The 23,053-nt window shown below is 42.0% G+C and overlaps 2 protein-coding genes across 2 annotated transcripts; one reads left to right on the forward strand and one right to left on the reverse strand.

Moving 5' to 3' along the window:
• Positions 1-5,564: 5,564 nt before the first annotated feature.
• spryd4 (SPRY domain containing 4) lies at positions 5,565-7,759 on the forward strand. The gene is made up of 2 exons (XM_048246704.1): positions 5,565-5,758; positions 6,660-7,759. The coding sequence occupies exons 1-2, from the start codon at positions 5,626-5,628 to the stop codon at positions 7,199-7,201; spliced, it is 675 nt and encodes a 224-aa protein (XP_048102661.1). The 5' UTR covers positions 5,565-5,625; the 3' UTR covers positions 7,202-7,759.
• Positions 7,760-7,826: 67 nt separating this feature from the next.
• On the reverse strand, positions 7,827-21,948 carry gls2a (glutaminase 2a (liver, mitochondrial)). The gene is made up of 18 exons (XM_048246703.1): positions 21,637-21,948; positions 21,019-21,106; positions 16,569-16,690; positions 15,882-16,011; positions 15,615-15,694; positions 15,016-15,179; positions 14,360-14,418; positions 12,479-12,511; positions 12,265-12,323; positions 12,074-12,140; positions 11,941-11,991; positions 10,702-10,878; positions 10,435-10,566; positions 10,204-10,296; positions 9,904-9,965; positions 9,559-9,635; positions 9,206-9,269; positions 7,827-9,072 (listed from the first exon to the last, which is right to left on the reverse strand). Exons 1-18 carry the CDS (start codon positions 21,849-21,851, stop codon positions 8,901-8,903), a joined length of 1,845 nt encoding a protein of 614 aa, XP_048102660.1. The 5' UTR covers positions 21,852-21,948; the 3' UTR covers positions 7,827-8,900.
• Positions 21,949-23,053: the final 1,105 nt, after the last annotated feature.

Raw genomic sequence — 23,053 nt, forward strand, 5'->3', positions numbered from 1 at the left:
AAAAGAGTATATAATACTTATACTTATACTTACTTATATGGTAAGCATATCAGATGAAAGAGGAGACACAGAGCTATCATTTGGTACATCCTTCTGGGTTATAAAACAGACGAAGTGACAGCAAAATAATTACTTCATATAGCTGGACTTACCCCACGTTTTTGTCTGTTTTTGTGGCATGTTTATAATCAAACGCTATCATGTGTTTCTCTATGGCAAAGCATGTTCATAATCCGGTTTTGAGATCCTAGCAAATTCCTGCATGGCATCCAATTCAAGGCTCACATTGCATCCCAATTTGTTCAACAAAGAAACCCCTTTTTTGCCTCTACTTTGTTCATGGCAATGCAGTAAAAAGTTGTTGTAGATCATTATGAGTGCATACACCATAGGCACACACAGGCTAACACGCAGGGTCAAGTCAGGTCAGATCAGTTTGTGTCACAGATATGGAGCGTAGAAAGGTCATTTTTCATCACTAAATTTAAAAAAAAAGCCATTTATTTCTGTAAGGCGCACACCACATATGTCTGTAAATTGCTCAGCCCCAGAGAATGATATTGCCAGATTCAGGACAGTCTGCTCTACACACATATGCAGTGGTGAGATACATGTCAAAATATAAGAATTTTTATAATACGCTTTTTGTATTTTTATTATTTAACATAATAACCTAATGGTGATTTAACATAATGGTGATAACACTTGTCGGTAGGGCCCCCTTGGAATTTTTGCTTGGGGCCCCCACAGACTAGAATCGCCTCTGCTAGTGCCTACAACTAGCCTGGCCATTTGCCATCCCCTTGGTACGCTTCGCTTCTACAAGGGTCTGGGATCTCGGCTATTGACGAACGTTTGCAAGCTGAATGCGTGGACTCTGTAGAAGTTTGAAACGATTGGATCTGATTTCACCCAATCGCTAATGTTTGGCCGTGACGGATGTTATGCACCAGCTCGATCGTGAAGTAAGCTACACTAAACGCTCAGAAATTGCACAACAACCATTCCCCACCAAAGCGAACAAGATGGATGTAAATGACCATGCCAGCTTTGCGATACAAATGTAAGACTTAGTGGAACAATAGCAAATAGCAGATTACTATTCAACAGTAAGGTTGAAGATAACATATTGTAACGCCGATGAGAAGTTAGGAGACGGGGAGGCTGATATATCGTTCCAAAACTCCGGTAGTTTATTTCCTATAGATGTACAGGCTAGTGCACGGGCAACAGGAGGTGTCCACTACAAAACAACAAACTGATCGCTGATAAATCACGGTCTCAATCACTCGTCATTCACACTCATCGGCCAACAACACAACGCAACGCAAATCACTCGCACGTAATCCACTTCTACTCTGACTAAACTTGCTAGAACCCCCTATGCAATCCCTAACCTATCTGAACCCCTAAATATTCCCTCCCGGACACCTCCCGCCCCTAATCAAAACACATCAGAACTCATTGACACATTTTATGACACAGGAGGGAGAGGGAGACACAAACACTCGCGCACACACACACACACACACACACACACACACACACACACACAAGCACAGGCCGGGAACACAGAAGACACAGGGTGAAGCCCAACACGGGGGCAAATAGCCTCGGCGATACTATATCATCACAATTGTCAAAGCTAGATGTGATCATTGAAAACACGCCGCTTCATTCATACCGGGTCTGCCACACATGCTGTAATTTAATATCGAGGCCACTGCGCGACACAAATCAAATGTTTCCCAAATTCCGTTGGGAGTAGGGCCACGACATCTTTGCCCGAAATAAAATGTGTTAAACACTCCTTTTGTTCGGACTGAATATTTAGAAGCGTAGCCAGCACGGACTGAATTGCTTCATTAACTTATGCCATTGCCAACTCCTCGAGGACTACAATTCAAACACAGCGCAGAATCTCGACGTCGTCTCTCACAACTCCCGCCTCCTGCTCGCTGATTGGCGCGGAGTCGAATATACCGCTGCGAGCGAGGCCAATGGCCGGAATCCCAGACGGAGTCGTGGAGGGAGATGAAAATCGAGCGGAAGTACGTATGAAAGGCAGTTAAGGCCAGGCTAGCCTACAACCTCCTTGGGCTTACAGTTTTTCACAATTGCTAAAACACATTTTTGGAAACCTGCCACCCTTTTCTCAAAACTATGAACACAAATTGGACATAGTTTCATTCCTCTTCACAGATCTGGCATGATGCATGCTGGTTAGAAATGTTGTCCGACTTTCTCCAACATGGCAGGACTTCACCAGGATGTCACTAATATGTCACATTGTAGGATCAAGGTGCCTGCAGTCAGCTCATGCATTTGCTCTTCTCTGGCTACACCAACATGAAACCTCCTCTGTGACGACAGAACTTTGGCCTAGTTGGCCCTCAGGCTTTACTGACGCATGTGACGAATTACCTTTTTGTATTTGAATAATTTCAGATCCGCTATCTCCTATGAAGTGGCAATTTTAGGGGTGCTTAAGTATTTTATTTCAGCACCCCTCAAAATGAAGTAAATTCTAGCATTGCTTTGATTTTGTCAGCATCAAAGAAAGCAATCGCCTTGAGATTGCCTTCATTTTCACCTATGCCACGGGAAGTAGAAAGTGACCGACTTGATGCAACCTTTTTATACTCCACCCCTGCAGTCTCTGGCAGTTCATGCTGTGGGACTCAAGCATCATATCATCAAGGTGTATGAGGACAACAGAGCAGTCATGGAGTGGTGCAGTTAAAAAGGTCAGATGAAAGGGTTCTTCTGCAAGGGGCTAACCTTGCTGCTGAGCCTTATCCACACGCAGCATGCCTTTGTCCAGGTCAGGTACCACCTGCCACTTAGCACAGTAAGTTAAGAGGTGAGCAGTGGAAGACCCTGTTGGAGTCTTCACACATTTCCTCCACGTACAGTTTCCCTTTCTGTTGTCTTTCCCTGTTGTTTTTACATTCCCCCAAAGCCCAGCCATAAGATGAAGCATTTGCTATAGAGTTTACACAGTAGTTAATACTGTGGAAATACTCTATGTGCAAAATAGGTCTAAACAATGTTATAAACACCGTTCACCAAGACATCATCACAGTAAATAATAAAATATAGCTTAACAATGAAACATTGGAACATCAAAAGGGATTAAAGTATATTGGAAATAGAATGATAGACAGTATATGATACCTGTTACAAGAAATACAGTGCTTTAATTTAAGCTGGAATAGGGAGCTGCTGGGCCTGTTCCACATTCCACAGAAAATGCTGAACTGAATGAAAAAGGAAATTCATAAACTGTGAATATACTCTTTCAAAGTTATTTTGTCAAAATATTGCAGGGGTAAATGAAATCAATGAAAGCGTCCTTGTAGATTTCATAACATAATACCATAGCCTAAATTACAAATTAAGTGAACTCCTATCTTATTTTACCCTGGTTTTGCAAGCTGGTAAACTAAATGTGTTAATGCATGTTTTTATCTTCAAAAATGTTATGATGCATGGTCCAATATCATTGTAATATGCTCATTGTATGTTGTGGTTTATTTGTGCATAAAGATAGAAAGTCAGCGGGTCGCCACCAGGTGGTAGTTCAGCAAAACACAAACACACATGGGCCTCATCAAACAATGTGATGTGTGTAAAAAAGAAAGGGGAAAAAACACACTATGCAGCGACATTTTTTTTCTGTCATCAGCATGCGTCCAGATATATTAGCATATTTCATTATGACATTCTTCCTCTTTCTTCTCCTCCTTTTTCTTCTTCTCCCTTCTCCCCCTCCTTGACGAACGTTCCTCAGATTTGTTGCCAAAGGGCAGGTGCTTGAGCAAACACTTGGGATCTGTCTGTGCACATGTGTGTGCAGATTTTTATCACATTGGAATTTAGGAGAGTAGAGTTCATAATAAATTGTTTGTAGAGCATAGAGAGTGTAATATGCAGATGGTTCATACATACCTAGGCAAGCTTGGGTGGACCCAGGCGAATGTTAGCCAATTTCAATTTGCTCTGCAGGTCCGTCTGCAAAGGAGCCCATTTATACCCGTTCCCCAAAGTTTATTTTTATAGCTCATTTCACACACAGGGGTAATTCAATGTGCTTTACACAAACAAAAGCAAAGAGTTATAATGCATAAAAGCATAAAAGGGCAATAGTTTAAAAATGTTTAAAACAACACCAATGAGTTTTTGTACCTTAAAATAATGTTTCCAAAATCGTTTCAGTGGTTCATCAACTCGTAACTGGGTGAACGGCACTTCTGCATTCGCTTTGCTACCCCTCTATCGACCATAACCGCACTATGCAAGTTTGCCAGATCTGGTAGCGGATCTGTGGAATGAGATATAAGAAACTACACATTTGACTTGCTTCTGATGTCGCAATACATCGTACTTTCATAAAATCATGCAACATACTCTACCTTGTCTGTGGACATCATTATTTCCAAAGCCGGTGCTGGATAAACAAATAGCATGTGTGCGACATAGGAAAACTATGACTCACACAGATTCTCATGTTTTGGCGTGAACAGCAAGAGAAATGATTAGGCACTCTGATTAACAGCATAAAAGCATGAGAGGGCAATAGTTAGAGAAAACTTTATACACACACAAAGTACCATATTCATACTTTGTTGTCTCCAGTGGGACATTTATTGTCACAGTCTACATACATTTAACAAATAATAATAAGAAAAATGTAGACAAAACAGACATTGCTACCTGCTCGCTAGATTGTTGAGAACGGTGATGGCAGATGGGATAAAACTTTTCCCAAACTGTGTTTTCTTGTGGATTATTTGCTTATGTCTGATACTAGAGGGTAAGCAGGGGGTGGAAGGGATCATGTGCTATGATCTGTGCTTTGCGAGTGATGGCAGTGTCAACAAGGGCTGGTAGGATGGGGGCATGTGACAGTGATGTTTGTTTCTATTGTTACTGGGGAGCATGGTGCACCTGAAAAGGGACAAACACCCAGTGGACAGCTGCACTCTTAATAGAGATTCTTGAAGTAGCCCCATTTGTGCGCACGCACATATATTTTCACGTATGTGCCCAACCAGTAAGGCCCAATAGTCCCGGTAGAGTAGTTAACACCCAAGTAGGGTAGTTAACACCCGAATAGATCTTCAGAGAAGCCTGGCAGAGCCATAACACCTGAGAGAGAGCCGTTACACTCTATACTATATATAGACTATATCTATATCTATAGACTATATATAGACTATATCTATATCTGTAGACTATGCCCGTTCTGTCTATTCTGTGTAGAATGACAGAGTGACTACTTCACAGAATCCAACACTTTACATTTCAAGTTACTTGCACATTAATTGTAAAACTAGTAGAAAATGTATTAAAAAAATCCTCTGTTGAATGAAAGTAACTGTACGTTAAATATCCAAAAATGTTCTTGTAACCGTTTATGTGGCTCTTCTGAGATTAAAAGTAAATAAATTTGCTCCGGTCTCCAGGCAAAAATGGTCCCGACCCCTGACCTACAGTAGACCGTATAAGGTGCTGTTGGGCCCTGCATAACATTGCTGCTCCGGTAGAGGGCAGCAATGGGCTATACGCGCTGATGAGCCACATTGCACAAAACTGGTGAACAACAAAACATCCATGTGAAAGATGGCGTTGCCTCTCAGCATGGCAGGTTGTTGTCGTTTAGCGGGGCGTACAGCGGGCAGCCTGCTTTTCCGACCAACCCGTCGAATGGTTCTGTCAAGCAGGAGGTGCTTTGTCAGTGCCAGCACAATTAATAGTGAGTAGCTAGTTGTGCTTTGCCCAAGGACACACACCCACAGCTGTCATCGAAGTAACTTCTAACGTGTGCTAACGGTAACGTTATAGCTGGAAGAGTTAGCAAGCTAGCATAGGTAGAGGTCAGAGGTTTCTTGGTGAACAAATATCGACTATTGAAGGTAGATTTACCCACCCTCTGTGGTTTCAGTCATACGCAGGACTGCTGATCCATAACTTACATCTTCAAAAATAGAAACACGCGTTAGCTCGTGTGTGAAAGCGGTAGTCGATATGGCAATTTAGCTGGCAAGCTAACACTTAATAGTCTGTGACGGGCACAGCCATCTCCCAGGTCAGGATATATTATTACCTGTCCGATTGAGGTGCTTTACTGTCTTGTTTGACATGTCATAAGCATAATGTAACTTTCAGGTTATTGAAAGTTAGGATTTTCCTATTGCAGATGGTATTATCTGAAGCTCTGAAGATTATACTGAAGACATGTCATAAGCATAATGTAACTTTCAGGTATTGAATGTTAGGATTTTCCTATTGCAGATAGTATTATCTAAAGCTCTGAAGATTTAAGGTTAGTGTGAGTGGTTGACAGCATTGCTTTGCAATTACATATCGATGGTGTTTACGATCTTCAACTGATGTTAAGTGTTAAAATCTAGCAATTTATGTGAACATACGCCATGTAGTGGCACTCATAACATTTCTCATAATGTTTTTACTGAGAAATAATATTATCAAGGGCACTGAATTACACCAGGTACAGAGCACCTTTTCAGTACTTTTCAGAGTATTTTATTTTCTTCCTCATTGAAACCTAGGACGGCTATTAATTGTAGGTTGCAGAGGAGGTGGACTGTTGATTCCATTCAGCCATGACCTTATTTTTTTTATCTTTCTCGTAGACCTGCAGTTTAAATTGGACGACCGAACTGCTCACAGCAGTCTGGACCTGTTTAGGCGAGACACTGCCGTGATCTATCGTATTCTGGGCCTTGACCCCAGCCATGTGCAAGACAACCCTGAGCGCTTCCGCGACTGGGCCGTGGTGTTCGGAGACAGCCGCATCACCTCTGGTCGGCACTATTGGGAAGTGACCGTCCGCAAGTCCCATGAGTTTAGGCTGGGAGTGGCGGAGGCGGCCATGTCGCGAGACGAGTGCATCGGCACCAATAATACTTCATGGGTGTTTGGCTACGTGCAGCGCAAGTGGCACGCCATGACCACCAACAAGATGGTACCAGTGCCTCTGGTGGGGAAGCCTGACCGCGTCGGCGTGCTGTTGGACTACGAGGCAGGCCGGCTCAGCTTGGTGGACACGCAGAAGAGCAAGATCATCCACACCATCAGCGCCCAGTTCCGCGGGCCACTCTGCCCTGCCTTCGCTCTTTGGGACGGGGAGCTCCTAACACACTCTGGCCTGGAGGTCCCAGAGGGACTGAACTGAGCGCAGACAGGCCTTATGTGCCAGTTGCTTCCTAGAAATGCCAAATCCTCACTCCGGGAAACAGCTGTCCCTCCTCTCTCTGGACTGTCGTAGCGGAGGTGGAAGTATTAGGTCCTATTTCAAAAGACTGCTGGACAAGTAACTCTCATAACACATACTCTCACTTAAGATGGCGGCAGCAGAATAGCTGTGGCTGCTTTGACTGTCCTTAACCAGCTCCGCCTCAGAGCCAAAGCCCTTCAGTTTGCTCCCCCAGGGTCTGTCTCTCTCAGCCCATATCTCCAAGAGGCTGACAATCTTTTAAAGATCATCACTAGCCCAGTCCTGAAGCTGAGTAGAGCGTGGTTGAGAGGGGAGGACAAACTGATGAGCTCTGGTCAACATCTTGTATAGCATTACTTTTTCCCCTTGTTTTTTAATGGGTACACATGGAGGGAACACTTTTGTTACTTTCAATATTTGTTGTCATCGGAACATTTGTACAGGCATTTCTCAACACAAGCCAAGCAGGTTTTATGTCACAGTGGAATAAAAGTTGCATTTGGGGTCAGAACTGTTTATGTAGTCCACACGTCCTTTTTATTCACACATTACCATTTCAAGTTTGTCTCAAAGGAAAAAAAGAATACATATCATTACATTTCATGTAATTCAATCAGGCTCAATCATTCATTTGAAACATGAAGGAGTTTTTTTTTTTTTAATATAAACCTTTAATCATGGATGTGTGCGTATATACAACAATACCGGAACGTGATCCACAATCCCTGCAGTTTCCTACCTCCTCTGATACTCTGAACTCCAGCCAACACAGCATATAAGGAGACAAAAGGTTCACTGCAAAAAGCACGGTGTGGTGTCCTGTCCTGTCCACACAGTTATCTCACCAGAGCTCAACTGGCCTGTCTCTATAAGAGGTAGATCTTTAAGCCAGGTCTCAAAACCATTTTATGAGCAACTATGTAATCTGTTACATCAATATTACAAAGGAACCATCTATTGCTGGTTCTCATTCTTTCAGCAGCACCCACCACAGAAGAAGTTCTGTATTTGACATAGTGATTTACTGTCACGCCTATCAGTTTGCTCATTTCTTTTTCACTGTTGATAACTGGCAGTGAGGTAGGTGTGTTTTTACTGGCTGCAGTAGCTTATCTCATCTGGGTGTTGATACTGAAAACACCCGTCTTCAATCTGTATGTACAACCTGTTCATTCACCATTCACACATATTTCACTGTGTACATGACCACACATATACTTACAGCTGATAAACACAATAGATTTTTTACAAAAATAAATATGTCCAATTTAAATACATTACTGAGCTCATAATTATAAACATCTTAGCACTGTACACAACTCAGTGAATGCCTGTTTCTAACACAATCAGCAGGACTGTCACTCACAGTATCAAGGAGCAGCTAACTGCCAGTGCTCAACGGTTATTTGGTAACCTTTCATAATCGAAATTCAAACTGCATTGATAGACACCCTTACATCCATCATAGGGTCCCATAAGAAAGAAGAGCAAAAAAGAGACCTTATCTATAAGGTACTTACTCCTAGACAACAGTGAGATTAAATGGCACTGAATGTGAAATTTAGGCTTAAATCTCCTGCTTCTCGGTTTTCTGTATGAACCAATTCAATGGCTTCAGTGACAGAGATTGTCTGCAAGCGCCTCACTCTGCCTGCAGTCAGACCAGGCCTTTGAGGGCGTCTAGCTTCTGTTGCCCATCTAGGTCCAGCGCAGGTTCAGAGGGACAGGAGGTATTTGTTTGTGCGTACAACGTCTGGTACTCCTGCAGGATCTTCACTACGTCGTCCCTGGAGAACTGGAGGGCGTCATCGAGAGGGGAGTTTCCCCATCTAGAAAGGCCAGAGAGAGACAGTGACCTTTATATGAAGAGCGGGATTAGTCACCTCGCCGCAGGAGTGAGAGGGAGACAATGGCAGAGTGAGTGAAATGAGGGGATGACAGTGGTGTGGAATGTGGTCTCACCTGTCCTTCACCAGTGGGTTGACTTTGCAGATCTGAGTTAGAAAGAGCACGGCCTCCACATGACCTTTACAGATGCAGGTTAGGACACATGACATGCAGAAAGACAACAGACCCAAACTAAGCATGTGTTGTGAACAGAACAATGAATGAATAAACTACTCAAAAAATGAATGGGTGAATTGAGACACAAGTGAATGACTTAAGGAATGACCCTCCATGAGGTATTCCTTCTGTGGGTATATGCGGCATGAGTGTGTGAGGGAGAGGCATGGATGATGCTACAGTGGTTAAGTAGAGGATGGAGGATTGAGAAATGGCTGGTGGGCCACAGATGAGAAGTGTACTCTACTCACCCTCAGCCGCTGCTACGTGGAGGGCTGTCCGCCGGTCATAATCACTCAACTCCATGTCCTTAGAGGACAGAGCAAACCTGCAGGATGGATGGGTGGATTGGTACCAGCGAGAATTGGAGAAGGACAAAAATGCAGTTAAGCAAGGAAGGCTCTAATGATTTAAAAGCATTACTCATACACTCAAGCTGTATCATATATCAAGAAGTCCTTAAAATCACTGAAAAGGCCAAGGGATGGCCATATCACAGTTCAGTTTTGTAGTAAAAGATGTATGTGAAGTTAATATGGATTGATTAAATTACTGCATAACAATTCATAACATGTGGTTACCATTTTATGACTTACCGTCTGAGCGCTGACACATCTCCACTATAGGCAGCAAACATGAGTTCAACCACAGACTTATTCTAAAGAGAGAAAAACATCACCCTACATCATAATACTGTCTGCACAATAATTGATCATACAAGTGTCTAGCAGCAGTTCTGTTGTCTTTTTACCATCACAAAGTCAAGAAACAAAATATATACATTTGACTATTTGTTAAATTTGACATATTGACAACGCTATTGAAGTGAACCCTATTATATAAACAAATATATATATACAAATGAGCTCTCTCTTGTTTCTGCTTAATACCCTTACCCTATCATCACCAGCCTGTCGGCGTGGGTCCAGCTTCCTGGCAAAATGCCTCAGGTTGTCATAGTTGTGGAAGTTAAAGAGTGACACCAGTTCCTGAGACACATGTACATATTCTTTAGCCAAAAGCACATGGGGCCAGGAGTGAATTTGAAAAACGTACTGCATGAAATGTGAATGCGTGTGTGTGTGTGTGTATCAATCACCACAGAGGCATGTGTGTGTGAGTAGCACCTGGCAGAAGTGGATTCCTCTGACGCTGTTGCCCACTCGGTCCAGAGGCGGAGACCAGCACATCATTCCCATGATGTTGGGGACCACGAGGAGCACGGCACCTGACACACCTGACTTGGCAGGTAAGCCCACCTGGGAATAACATAATAACAATAACTCTGAGTTCACAAGGAGAACAGCAGACAGTGTATGTGTGTGTAGGCGGAGAGATAGAGAGTGAGTGAGTGAGAGAGTGAGAGAGAGAGAGAGAGAGAGAGAGAGACTCACATGAAAGGCAAACTCTCCAGAGAAGTCATACATTCCACAGGAGTGCATGAGACTCAATGTATTCCTCACAGCTTCGGCGCTCAGCACACGCTCGCCTGTGATTGGACAGATCCCTCCGTTAGCCAGCGTGGCAGCCATGACGCTCCCCGACTCACACGTCACCTCTATCGAGCACAGCTACGGGGGAGAGAGAAAGGGCCTTTACACAGGTGAGCCTACAGGAGAGCACTAGGAGTAAGGACAGCACAGGGAACACTGTCCGCAGAAATTAGCTGTTTAATTCTGTTCAATTCAATTCACTTTATTTATCCCCATGCAGGCATAGTTACATATAAGACATAACACAACATATAAGACAGGACAAAAGAAAGAACAGAACAGACAAAAAAGAACAAGACAGAGGAGGGGGCTGGGAGCATATTCAAGTTCAAAAGGTGAATAGCCTCAAAAGTAAAGGTAGCCTTCCTCCTGTTAGTCCTAGACTGTGCAGACGCCTGCCAGAGGGCAGCCATTCAAAAACTCTATGTATGACATGGGTATAGTCTTCTAAGATGCAGTTGGCTTTCCTTAAAGCGATGGTTCGGTGTAATTTCACCCTAGGGTCCTTTGCACCATGACCCCGAGCCAAACACCCTCCCAGAACCTGTTTTCCCTTGGTCGAACCCTGGTCGAGTAGCGCTGTCAGAAACGAATGACTTTCTGCAGGCGCTTATGGAACCTATAGAGTATCTCGTAAATTACCCCACTAATAATGCCCTGAATGGTACGAAACTTCTACAGTAGTACAACTATGTTCTGTACTCATAAAACGAGGCATTGGAAAGTTTGTAAGTACACCAGGAGTTTATTTAAATAACACTTGCCTGATGGATTCTACTCTCTGCTACTATCTACCGCTGCGTCAACGTTACTTTTTTTGGGAATTTGGGAAAAGCCCGTAAAAGTCCTGGCAGGAAGCATGCATAAGGATGTAGATCCAGGAATGCACTAATATTTTGTTTGTAGTACCAGTTTGCAACAATTATTAGTTAACACTAAGTTGTAAACACTTCGGAAAAAAAATATTAAAAACTGGATATAGGCTACCAAAAAACTTTAATGTAATCGCGCTACTCGACCAGGGTTCGACCAAGGGAAAACAGGTTCTGGGAGGGTATTTGGCTCGGGGTCATGGTGCAAAGGACCCTAGAGTGAAATTACTCCGAACCATCGCTTTAATGTTGCCTTGTTGAGGTTTACCTGGAAGTAGAAGTCCAGCGCAGTACTCATGTCAGAGTTATGTGGGAAGCACTGGAGACAGAGGAACAGATTACTACCATGGCAAAATAATAAATAAACCTGAGAATAAAAAAAAACTTTTTTTCAAACCCACCTTCTTCTCTTTGAGGTAATATCCAATAGCGTAATTTCTGTAACCCGTCTCCTTCTCCGACTGAAAGCTGTAAAAATGAAGAGTTCGGTCAGCTTTTCAATGCCCAGATCAGTAGTGAGGAAGACAAATGGTTATAGGTATTCCAGACTCTAGGTCTACAACCTATGAAAAACTGTGTATGTGAAACTTACGTAGCGTTGTTGAAGCCTACAAATTCCATCCCTGCCATTCTCTTGAGATATTGCAACATCTTAATAGACACATATTGATTGTACATCAAAATACAAGGTGTGAGAATACCATACTTGACACTCAAGACCATGATTTTTTATGTTAATGTATCAATTGGAAGGTATTACTTTTAGGTTTTGAAATATGTTATGAAATATAGTTTCGGATACTCACATGATCAAACTTCTCTGCTTTATTAGCTCCTGGCTACAAGAGATGAAGATGAGATGTTAAGAACAGACACATAGATTGATTAAATAGATGATACTGTATGATGTCTACTTCAAGAAATATTCAAATGCTTTAAAATGGGACAGCATTCATTTTTATAGACAAAAAGGCCGTATTAGATAGATAGCTAGATACTTTATTGATCCCCAAGGGGAAATTCAAGAATTGCAATTTGTAATTATTGAATTTGCAGTTGTCCTAAAGTTACTGATTGTTACTGATATTGTTGTCAGATTTTCGTCTGGGCTTGTTTAATTACAGGAATGTGTGTTTAAGCTGGGCAACTAAAGACCTTTTACTGATCACCTTTAATGATGTATCACATACAAAATAGAGGTTTCTGCATTTCAAAACAACAAAGGACACTAAAATACTAATATAGCACAATACAACAAAGGGTACATAGAGTTTAAGTCCTACCAGGTAATTTCCCGATCCCACCCACTCTCTCTCAGTCACTTCCTGTCCTTCTCTTCACTGTTATTCACACTGTTACCTCAATAAAGGCCAAATACACAGTGCCTATAAAAAGTATTCACCACCCTTGGACATTTCAACTTTTACTGCTTTTATAAATGGAATCTTGATCAATTTAATTTGGCCTTTTTTACAATAATTTACAAAAATCCCCTCTTTAATGTCAAAGTGAAAGCAGATTTCTACAAAGTAATGTTAGTATTACAACTACAAAGCAAAATAAGTGATTGCATAAATATTCACCCCCTTCAGCATTGAGTAGATCCACCTTTGACCGCAATTGAGCAAAACATGGAGTCTGCATTGATAGGTCTCAATTAGGCTTGCACATCTGGATACTGCAATTTTACTCCATTTGTCTTTGCAAAACTGCTCAAGCTTTGCAAGGTTGGAAAGTGTGAACAGCCCTTTTTAAGTCCAGCTACAGCTACAGGCTTTCTCTCGGCCACTCCAGAACATTTACCTTGTTGTCTTTAAACCATATCTGTTTAGTTTTCGCTGTAGGCTCCCAATTCGTAGTTCTCTTGCAGACTAAATCAGATTGTCCTCCAGGATTAATTAATTTGCCTTTGTGGCCTTCCCCACCATTATTCTTCTTGAACCGTCACTCAGTTTGTGGAGACGACCTGCTCTAGGCAGATTTGCACATTTGCCGTATTCCTTACATTCCATAATGAAGGATTTCACTGAACTCCAGCGGATGTTCAGTGGCTTGAACATTTTTTTGTATCCATCCCCTTACTTATGCTTGTCAATAACCTTTTCTTTGAGTTGTTTGGAGTGTTCTTTTGTCTTCATGGTGGAATTATAGCCAGGATTAATTAATTTGGCTATAATTCCACATTATAATTCCAATACTGATTGACCTGATACTGGTTGATTTATATTACTATACTATGCACATTCGCGGCACTCAGGCCATCTCCATTTAACTAATTGTGAGACTAGGCTGGACCGCTGTTGATTTAGGTCAGTTACTTTAAGGGGGGTGAATATTTATGCAATGGCTTATTTTGCATTATATAATTTTAATTAATTAACATTACTTAAATTGACAAATAGTATTCCATTTATTAAAGCAATAAAAGGGGAAATACTTTTTATAGGCACTGTATACTAACAGTTAACAACTAGATAAACACGGAAACTCCATATAAGACTGCCTATGCATATATGTCTCCTAACAGTAACCCAAATTACTACTGTAAGTTACCTATTTCCCTTTTGAATTGACCCAGTGAGAAATTAAACAGTGTGTGCATAGTGACTCAGTTCACTGGAAAGTTCTAGTATTTGTCCATTAGTGGTCAATAAAACGTTGTGTAAATCCTTGTACTGTGTCCTTACCTTAATAAGCGAGCTGATAACTATGGCTCCTGCATTCACCATGGGGTTATGTGGTTTGTCTGTGAGGAGAATAGCAAACAAGATCCAGCAGGACAGAATTAATTATCTGGATGATGAAGTTACAGCTAATTGCATAAAATATACATCATTTATATTAATAAACAATCTAACTGTACAATTTCTAATTTAAATTTGCTGATCAAATCTGTGACAAATATCTGGCATTAATGTTGCTGTTTATTTATGTACTCTGTAGTGTGAGTATGTGTCTGTTCCTGGCAGCAGATGAGGGCGTGCATGTGATTAGAGGCTTTTGATGACCCAATGTCAAATCCACACACTGTTAGAATACCCCTGCAGCATTACAACACCACTTGTTCTTACAGAGGCACCTCAGGAACTTTCCAAACAACACTCTGACAAGACACATCAATCATCCTGTTGTCACATAAGAAATCTGTTGTCCTGATACTCTGTTCCTTTTTTTCAGTGTGTTGTTGCACATAAGCATTGTGCAAGATTTGTGAAAGAGAATATAGAATCGCATACACAGAGAGGGCATAGAACCATCACACAAGACAAGCAGTCAATGAGTGTGCTTAAGAGCGTGAGTAAGAAGATTAAATATAGTTTAGATTCGGGAAGAGATATCTTACCATCTTCATCCAGTGAGAGTTTGTTGAACTTGTGTCCACTGGGCTCTTTCCCCACATATTTGTGGACCGCCTCACTTCCTGCCTCGTTCACGGCCACGCCGTACTCCAATGGCTTCACACAGGACTGCAGGCAGAATGGCACACGCGTGTCCCCTACCGAGTGCCTGCGGAGAGGGAAAGAGAGAGAGAGAGAGAGAGAGAGAGAGAGAGAGAGGAGAGAGAGAGAGGAGGACTGCTGAGTTTTCACTTCAATGCTTCTGCCAATCCTTTTCCAATCATGACAAATTAGTCATAATTAGTCGCCCCCCAACTGTTCTGAGACAGCCAGGAGCCAAGAGAGCAAGGAGTTCCTGGTCAGTGGTGGAGCAAATACTGAGGTCAAGACTTATGCAACTGATCTTGATTCAGCTGTTTTTTGGGATCAGGAAAGATGGTAGGCTCACGCAGATGATCGCTTTTGGTTAATGACACATGGTTTTACCTTACCTCTGAATAGTACAGCCAACACTAAGCCGAGGGGGGCTATCATTACACTGCTGTCTGCAGTCTTTGGTTTGGACATTTCAACAAATCTGGAAGTGAGTGTTTGAGAGTCTTACCTCTGGCCATCGACTGTGCAGAGGGAAACTCCCCACGACTTCGGATTTAATTTAGCCAGCTGTGGAATGTAGTCTGCCACCTGTCACACATCACATGAGCATTCATGAGTAAGAGAGACCGTTTCTGTGAACTAGAGAAGGTGTGTATGTGAGTGTGCTCAATGGCTATATGGAGACATATCTATTCATTCTAAATGGCAAATCACAATACCTGTAAATGTGGCTTGTGTGTGTGTGTGTGTGTGTGTGTGTGTGTGTGTGTTTCACCTGTCCTCCTTCCTGTTGCTGTGCAGAGTAATAGATTTCATTGATGTGGGAGATGAACGTCTCAAAGTCAGGGATGATGAACTTCTTCCTAAAAGCTTTTGTCAAAAGCACAATGTTGCTGCCCACACATCTGAGAAACACACACACACACACACACACACACACACACACACACACACACACACACACACACACACACACACACACACAATGAGGGGGTTAGGGGGTAATAATGAGAAGGTGACCCTCTAATGGCAGAGACAGCAGATGAAATGTGAACTACGTAAAGACACAGCTGTGCTTACATACATTCTCTGAAGCTTTCTAGAAGTTTCTCACAAAAGGAAACACACTTGAGTATGATTGTTTACCCAAATGTATCTCTACGTGCAAGTCTGAGAAGATCTTCACAGCCATGAGCGATAAGCAGACACAAGCACATGGCTGGCACTGCCCAGGATTCTCCAGGAATACTTTTTTAAAGTTACCTCCCCATGAGACAGTCCTTTCTGCCAACTATGACACCACGCCCCCCAGGATGGAGTGTATGTTACACAGCTGTCACCATCGTAAAACTCCAGACTTGGTCAGCACTCTCTCACTCACACTCGGGTCAACCGTTAGAGACGCGCCATTAGGGGTGGCCAAAAGGCACAAACGCACACTTATTTTGAGGGGCAAACTCACTTCCTGAAAAGCTCCTGGTCCATCATCACCGTCCCAATGGACTCGTGGATGGACTGCTGCAGCTGGCGCATGCAGTCCCTCAGTCTGGGGTCGGAGGGCATCAGCCCCGTGCTCCTCAGAGCCTGCACAAGACATGCCCAATTACACACTGTTCACCAACTGTTCTCTCTCTTTCTCTCTCTCTCTCTCTGACACACACACACACACACACACACACACACACACACACACACACACACACACACACACCTATCCCAGCACCCAAACCCACTTTATCTGACTTCAAACCGGCGTATATAGCCCTCTGAAAATACAGTATGCCAACATTTCCACTGCCATGATTATATTACTCAGCACGTATACAGTGATAATATACTTTTAATGCGAATATAACAGAGTATGTTATACTGTAACTACACATATACTGTAGATCACATTGGAGCCATCCGTGTTCCACCTGAGGGGAACTGTGATGAACAGATCAGAAGCTGGAGAGGTCATGGATCTGAGCCCACTGACGGAAATATGGAAGTCAGGTACAGTGATGTGAAGAATTGTTAGCTACTGGGCACTATCTCAACTGCTGAATGGAAACCATGTCATCCATGTGTGTGTGTGTGTGTGTGAGTGTGTGTGTGTGCGCGTGTGTGTATTCATTTGTGTGTATATGTGTGCGTGTCTATGTGTCTGTGTGTGTGTGTGTGTGTGTGTGTGTGTGTGTGTGTGTGTGTGTGTGTGTGTGTGTGTGTGTGTGTGTGACTGTGCATGTGTTTGTATGTGTTTGTCTATTTCTGGACCACCATGTGTTTGCTAAAGGCTAGAGGCTAAAGCTATTTTCACATCCTCGTGTCTGATCACTGGCTTCTTGCATACAAACATGTGCTACACAGAGGCACACACTGAACCAGTTTACATTCATTTTCAAAATGTGTCTTAAGCACATCATGATCCAATCACTCAAACCACTGGTCAGAGACACATTTGACCACATATCCTTTGTAGTGTAAACGTTAATGCGTTCTCAGACAATGGGAGTTCTGATGAATGTTATGCTAGCAATAGCGAAATCTAAACACAAGTAGTCTCTGGCTGTACACCTTGAACACGTGTGAATCGCGTCTCGGCTGAGCACTTGCAGATCACCAATGACAAATGTTTTAATGTTTTTAAAACAAATGTAAACAGGTCTACTGTGTGATTGCAATTATGCATGTTGAACATGACATTTTAGGAAAGTAGACACCACTTCTGTTGCAGCTTCAGAGCTGCAATCCCTGAGGTTTAGGTATAGCGGGATTCGATTGCTGAGTTTGCATCTTAGGGTGTTATTTGTTTTGAGCACCCATACACAGCTCAGAATGGCAATATGGGTCTGAAATCAGTTGGAGACGTAAGTATGCTAAGACTATTGTTTTCCCAGACTACCTTACTCTACCCTAATTTCCCTCACGGGATCAAAAGAGTATATATACTTATAGTATGTAGAGTATCTACATGTCTTCTGCCTGGCCATGCTCCAGGCATGCCTGATTGATGCAGCCTTATTAAAAGGGTCTTGATTGACTAATCAGGTGGATTCAGCTAATCAGGAGCGGCGCTGATGAATCCAATCAGGGAAAGATCAAGAACATGCAGAGCAGGAGCAGGGGGGAGCTGCCCTGCGTAAACTTATGTTACCCGTGAGCCTGTAAATTTCTTAGCTGTCCTGTTTGCTATTATTAGGGTCTCTTGCAGGTTTGTCATTCTGTAGTTTTAGTTTCAGGTGTGTTGCTATGTCACCTGACTGTGTGTGTGTGTGTGTGTGTGTGTGGGGGGGGGGTGTAAGACAGTGGCTGATGGTCAGCTGTTGATATTCAGAGTTGTCCTGTCATAACCCTTTGGTCTCTACAAAATGGAATAAGATTTCTGTTGGTTAGTTACTACTGGTTAGCTACATGGTGAGTAAGTATGCATGTCCTAAGGACAGTCAAAATGTTAGCAACAACAGAAAACATCTCACTGGAAGGTGTCAGAACTTTATGGGACAGTATAATGCATTAGATTTGTGGTTATTGCAGGAAATACACTACATTAATCACACTCTATTTGATTAGTAAATAACCTACAATATTACCAGACAGATTATAAACCAAATGTTAGATGCAATTGCATGGCACATCAGGAGTTATATGAATTGTAAATGAAGGAACAGTTTATTAATGCAATACATGGTAGCTTAAATATTACAGATATCAAGTAAACTGCATGCGAGATGAAACCAAAAGGTTTAAGTATAGCTATAACCAATACATAAATAAACCAATCTAAACCAAATAAACTAGGAAAACCTAAATGCATGAGATATAAAACAATACCAAACCTGCAACATGAAGAAAAGAGAGAGAGAACAACATAGTGAAAGAACAGAGCAGGGGACCCAAGGATCCCCACACTCAGGAGAGCAGTAGCAGGAAAAGAGGAGGAGACCAACACTCTCAAGTCTTTGGGGTTCTACCATAGAACCCACTCCTAACGCATAACGGTGTTGGTAGAAATATTGCATACCAAAGTGAGACACAAGATCCAGTCACGTAGAAGTACAATCAAGACGCAGAGTTTAATTTGGCTGTATACAGGAGAGAGGCACGCACAAAGCACAATGTACTCCATGCGTCTGACTTGACACAGAATTATACAGGGTTTAAGTACCCCACAGCAAAGGATAGATAATCATACAGTAACAGTGGCAAAGGCAGGAGCCATCCAGTCTACCCTAATCAATGATGCAATTGGCTGTTGATGCAAAACAGACAACAAGAAGTGATATCTACCCTGACGCCTAACATTATCCATTTATCCAAGAACAGTACAGATATCATACAGGTATATGTAGTAGAATCATACTTTTAGTGCCAAAGTGACCCACTGAGAAATGCAGAACATTAAACCACACATTGGAATATTGGCCATAATGCAGAACATTAAACAACATATTGGAATATTGGCCATAATGCAGAACATTAAACAACATATTGGAATATTGGACATACATTCCATACTATTCCACTTTCTCTCACCAGCCAATCCCTTTTGAGCAATGTTGCTGGCCAATGTTCCTCATTATTGTGGTTCTGGCATGTTTCCATTGATATTGGGCATTTATTTCTGAATAAATGGAACTGGTTATGTGGTTGCCCAACAACATTGCTCAAAAAGTTTCCTTATGATAACCCTCTACCCCCATTAATCCAGGCACAGCAGAGATATGGGACTAGTTGGGTTATAAAACTATGGCACGTATTTCAGATTATAATGAAACAGATAATGATCAGACTGCTGCACACGTAACAAGGATCAATTAAAGACCAAACATGAATATGTTGCATAGCACAATTGCATACACTTGAAATACCACTCATTTTGGCTAATAAGGTTCTCTGTGACCCTAGAGAATGGCTGAGCCAGATGATCAAAGGATTCAGGAGATGCAACTAGCAGCACATAGTGGCCAGGCCTTGGTCTTGGGTGCCTGATAACCCATGAAAACCCATAGATACCTTCAAGTAAAGTGTAACCTAATTCTCAGTGAGGTTTGCCTTATAGTATGATTTTCCAAACAAAAGGGACGTCAACAGGAACATGCTTGAACAGTATCTACTGTAGGAACAGTGCACTGCAACATGGCTCAAAAAAGCTGCTTTTAGTATTGCCAACTTAAAGAAAGCCAACATGCATTGATTTACATGAGAATATGAAGAAACACTGTCTATGATCAATCATGCTTTAACTTGTGCATTGTGAAACAAGTCTACAGGCTGCTGTGTTATTTGGCAACAAGGCCTACATACAGTGCCTGAACATAAATACCTTGCGTGTATATCCATGCATGTGACTGCGTATGTGCACAGCTCTGGCATGTTTCTAACGTGTCACGAACTAGGCTGAGACCTGTGACTGTGTGAACATTGTTTTCACTTCAACATTCTGGTTCTTGAAAGGCAATCTCCTCTTACACGTGCCCTCAGGAACTACACACAGAATCCATGTAGCTGTAGGAAGTTCTGCAGGTGTAGGATATGAGAGTTGACTGGTGAGTGTGTTTATACAGAAGTACAGTGTCCGACGTGTGCCTATACTTTTGACTGCATAAACAAACAGATGCATTCCTAAGACATTTCTCGGAAACAGAAAACATTATTGAGCTGGTAACTTGCGAAAAAACAAAAATGTAAAAAAAAAAAAACAGGTTTTAAAGTCAATATTTTGTAGAGCATTATGCTAAAGTCAGATTAATTTTCATTTCAAAGTATCTGCGTTGGTTTTGAACGTTTCAACCAAAAACTCTCTAGGAACAGATTGAAACAGTCTATATGAAGCACAAGTTACCATTAAATAGGAATGTTACAGAGCATTTTAACAGGGCTGTGCATCATCAGTACAAAAGAGAGACAGGACAGTGAGAAAGACTTACAGCAATGAAGCGAGAGACAGGGATTTTCTCCTCTCCTTGGGTGATCGTGTAGAACAGAAGATCTTCCAGACCAGTGACCGCCCCTTTACTAAAAGCACAGAAACAATACATCAGATGGATGGACACCTCTGTGCAAAAAGCCCTCAATGATGATTTTGTCAATCTCTGTTTCTAAATTGAAAACTTTACTCTTTTCTTATTAGTGCCGATATCTTCTAATCTAACCAAACCCCAATGCCCAAAATGACCCAAGTTAGACTCAGGGGCCTTCAGTGAAGCCTTCTATGGGGGGCAGTGTCATAACACCAGTGGTTCTCAAAGTGTGGGGAACAGAGACATGTCAGGTGGAGTGCATGAACAGGAGGAATATTTTGTTTGTTTTTTCACACACAAACATAGGAGTCATAAACAGACCGACATATGACTTAAAATAGCATCTGATCCAGCGGACCAAGACAGGAAATACAATAACATTACCATTTTGCCGAGTTGATGGGGTCAGGTGGGGCTTGAAAGTTTGAGAACCAATGCATTACACATCTTAACATAGGTTACTGTAACATAACTTTTCTTAAACCCTTTTGGGACCCTCCTCGGTAAGAGAAATGTATTACACACCTGTATTGCACCTGCTCTGCGTCGGAGACCCTGTGCTGATGGCACGTCTGCTGGCTGAGCGCTGAAGCGCCATTGGTACTGAATGGAACTGCGACGGGCCGTGGACGTAGTACACCTGTGCCCCTACTTCCAGTCCGAGTCTGGCCCACAGCATTTTGGGCGAGTAGTTTGAGGACGCCACTATTTGATGCACGAATATTCTTGAGACAGTGCATTTTGCAAAAATCTCCTCTATTTTTTACGCAGGCACTCCAACTGTGCGGGAACCACGAATAGTAGTTTTCCCCAAAAGTAAACTGTAGTCACTGCCGAGGCTGCTCGACACGGGTCTGTTTAAGATAAGGGGAGTGCTGTGCTCAACCATGTGCTTCAAGCCGTGGGCGCGACGACTCTGTTGTCAATGACGCCATGATCCCAACTTGGCCATGATGACAGATTGATGACCTGCTGGGCATCGAGCATTTACGCGTGCATTAATAGCGAAAATAAACACATGACAAAACAGCGTTTGACAACAATTGATCTCAACGTCAGACTATTGAATAGGGTGACAACTTAGTGGGCTATACGTCCCTGTTACAGACATATAACTTGAATTCTGCGTTTTACAGTTAAGTCCACTTATTAACAGAGGATATTTTTGGCACCTTAAGCGCGTCAACTGTATGGCTTGACCTATACGGGTAGTACAGTCTGGTTAGGTTCAAGTAGCCTAACTCATAAATCCTTAAGGGACTTGTGACTACTGTGTGAAATTGTTTACTCTATACAACAAAACGTTGCGGTGACAAAAACGTTGCGTAATGTTCTTGAAAGGTCGCAAAACTGGCATGGACGACATGAATCTAGTAAGCTCCTAGCTTGGCCAAAGTAAAGGCCGTGGTCAAGTTCCATGATTGGAGAATTTCAACGAAGAACGCCAATTTGTTCAATTAATTAATAGACGGATGTATCTATCTATCTATCTATATATATATATATATATATATATATATATATATATATATATATATATATATATATATATATATATATCTATGTCGACTAGTAATTAATGAAATTAATGAAGACTTTTGAACACCATAAAAATATATATTTATCTATTTGTCTGTCTGTCTGTTGACAATAGCAATCAAGAACTTTAGCAAATAAGGCTCGAAGTGTCTCAAAACGTTGTAATTACAGTTATAGTGACACCACGTGGTAGTATTTTGTATTACAGTTGGAGTTGTAACAGGACAAGGGCGATGTGTGTGGAGTGAATGTCCATAGTCTGTCTGTGAGGGGCACCCTCAGCTCAACTCTAAACTCGAGGCCAGTCTGACTGCCTCAGTGTTACAGGTGGCAAGTTACAAGTTGATTTTAATCTTGTATATAGATTTGCGTTATTATCTGATTTAACGTGATTCTTCTCAGT

This window comes from Alosa alosa, chromosome 6 (assembly GCF_017589495.1).
Source record: "Alosa alosa isolate M-15738 ecotype Scorff River chromosome 6, AALO_Geno_1.1, whole genome shotgun sequence".
In the NCBI taxonomy this organism is placed as follows: domain Eukaryota; kingdom Metazoa; phylum Chordata; class Actinopteri; order Clupeiformes; family Clupeidae; genus Alosa; species Alosa alosa.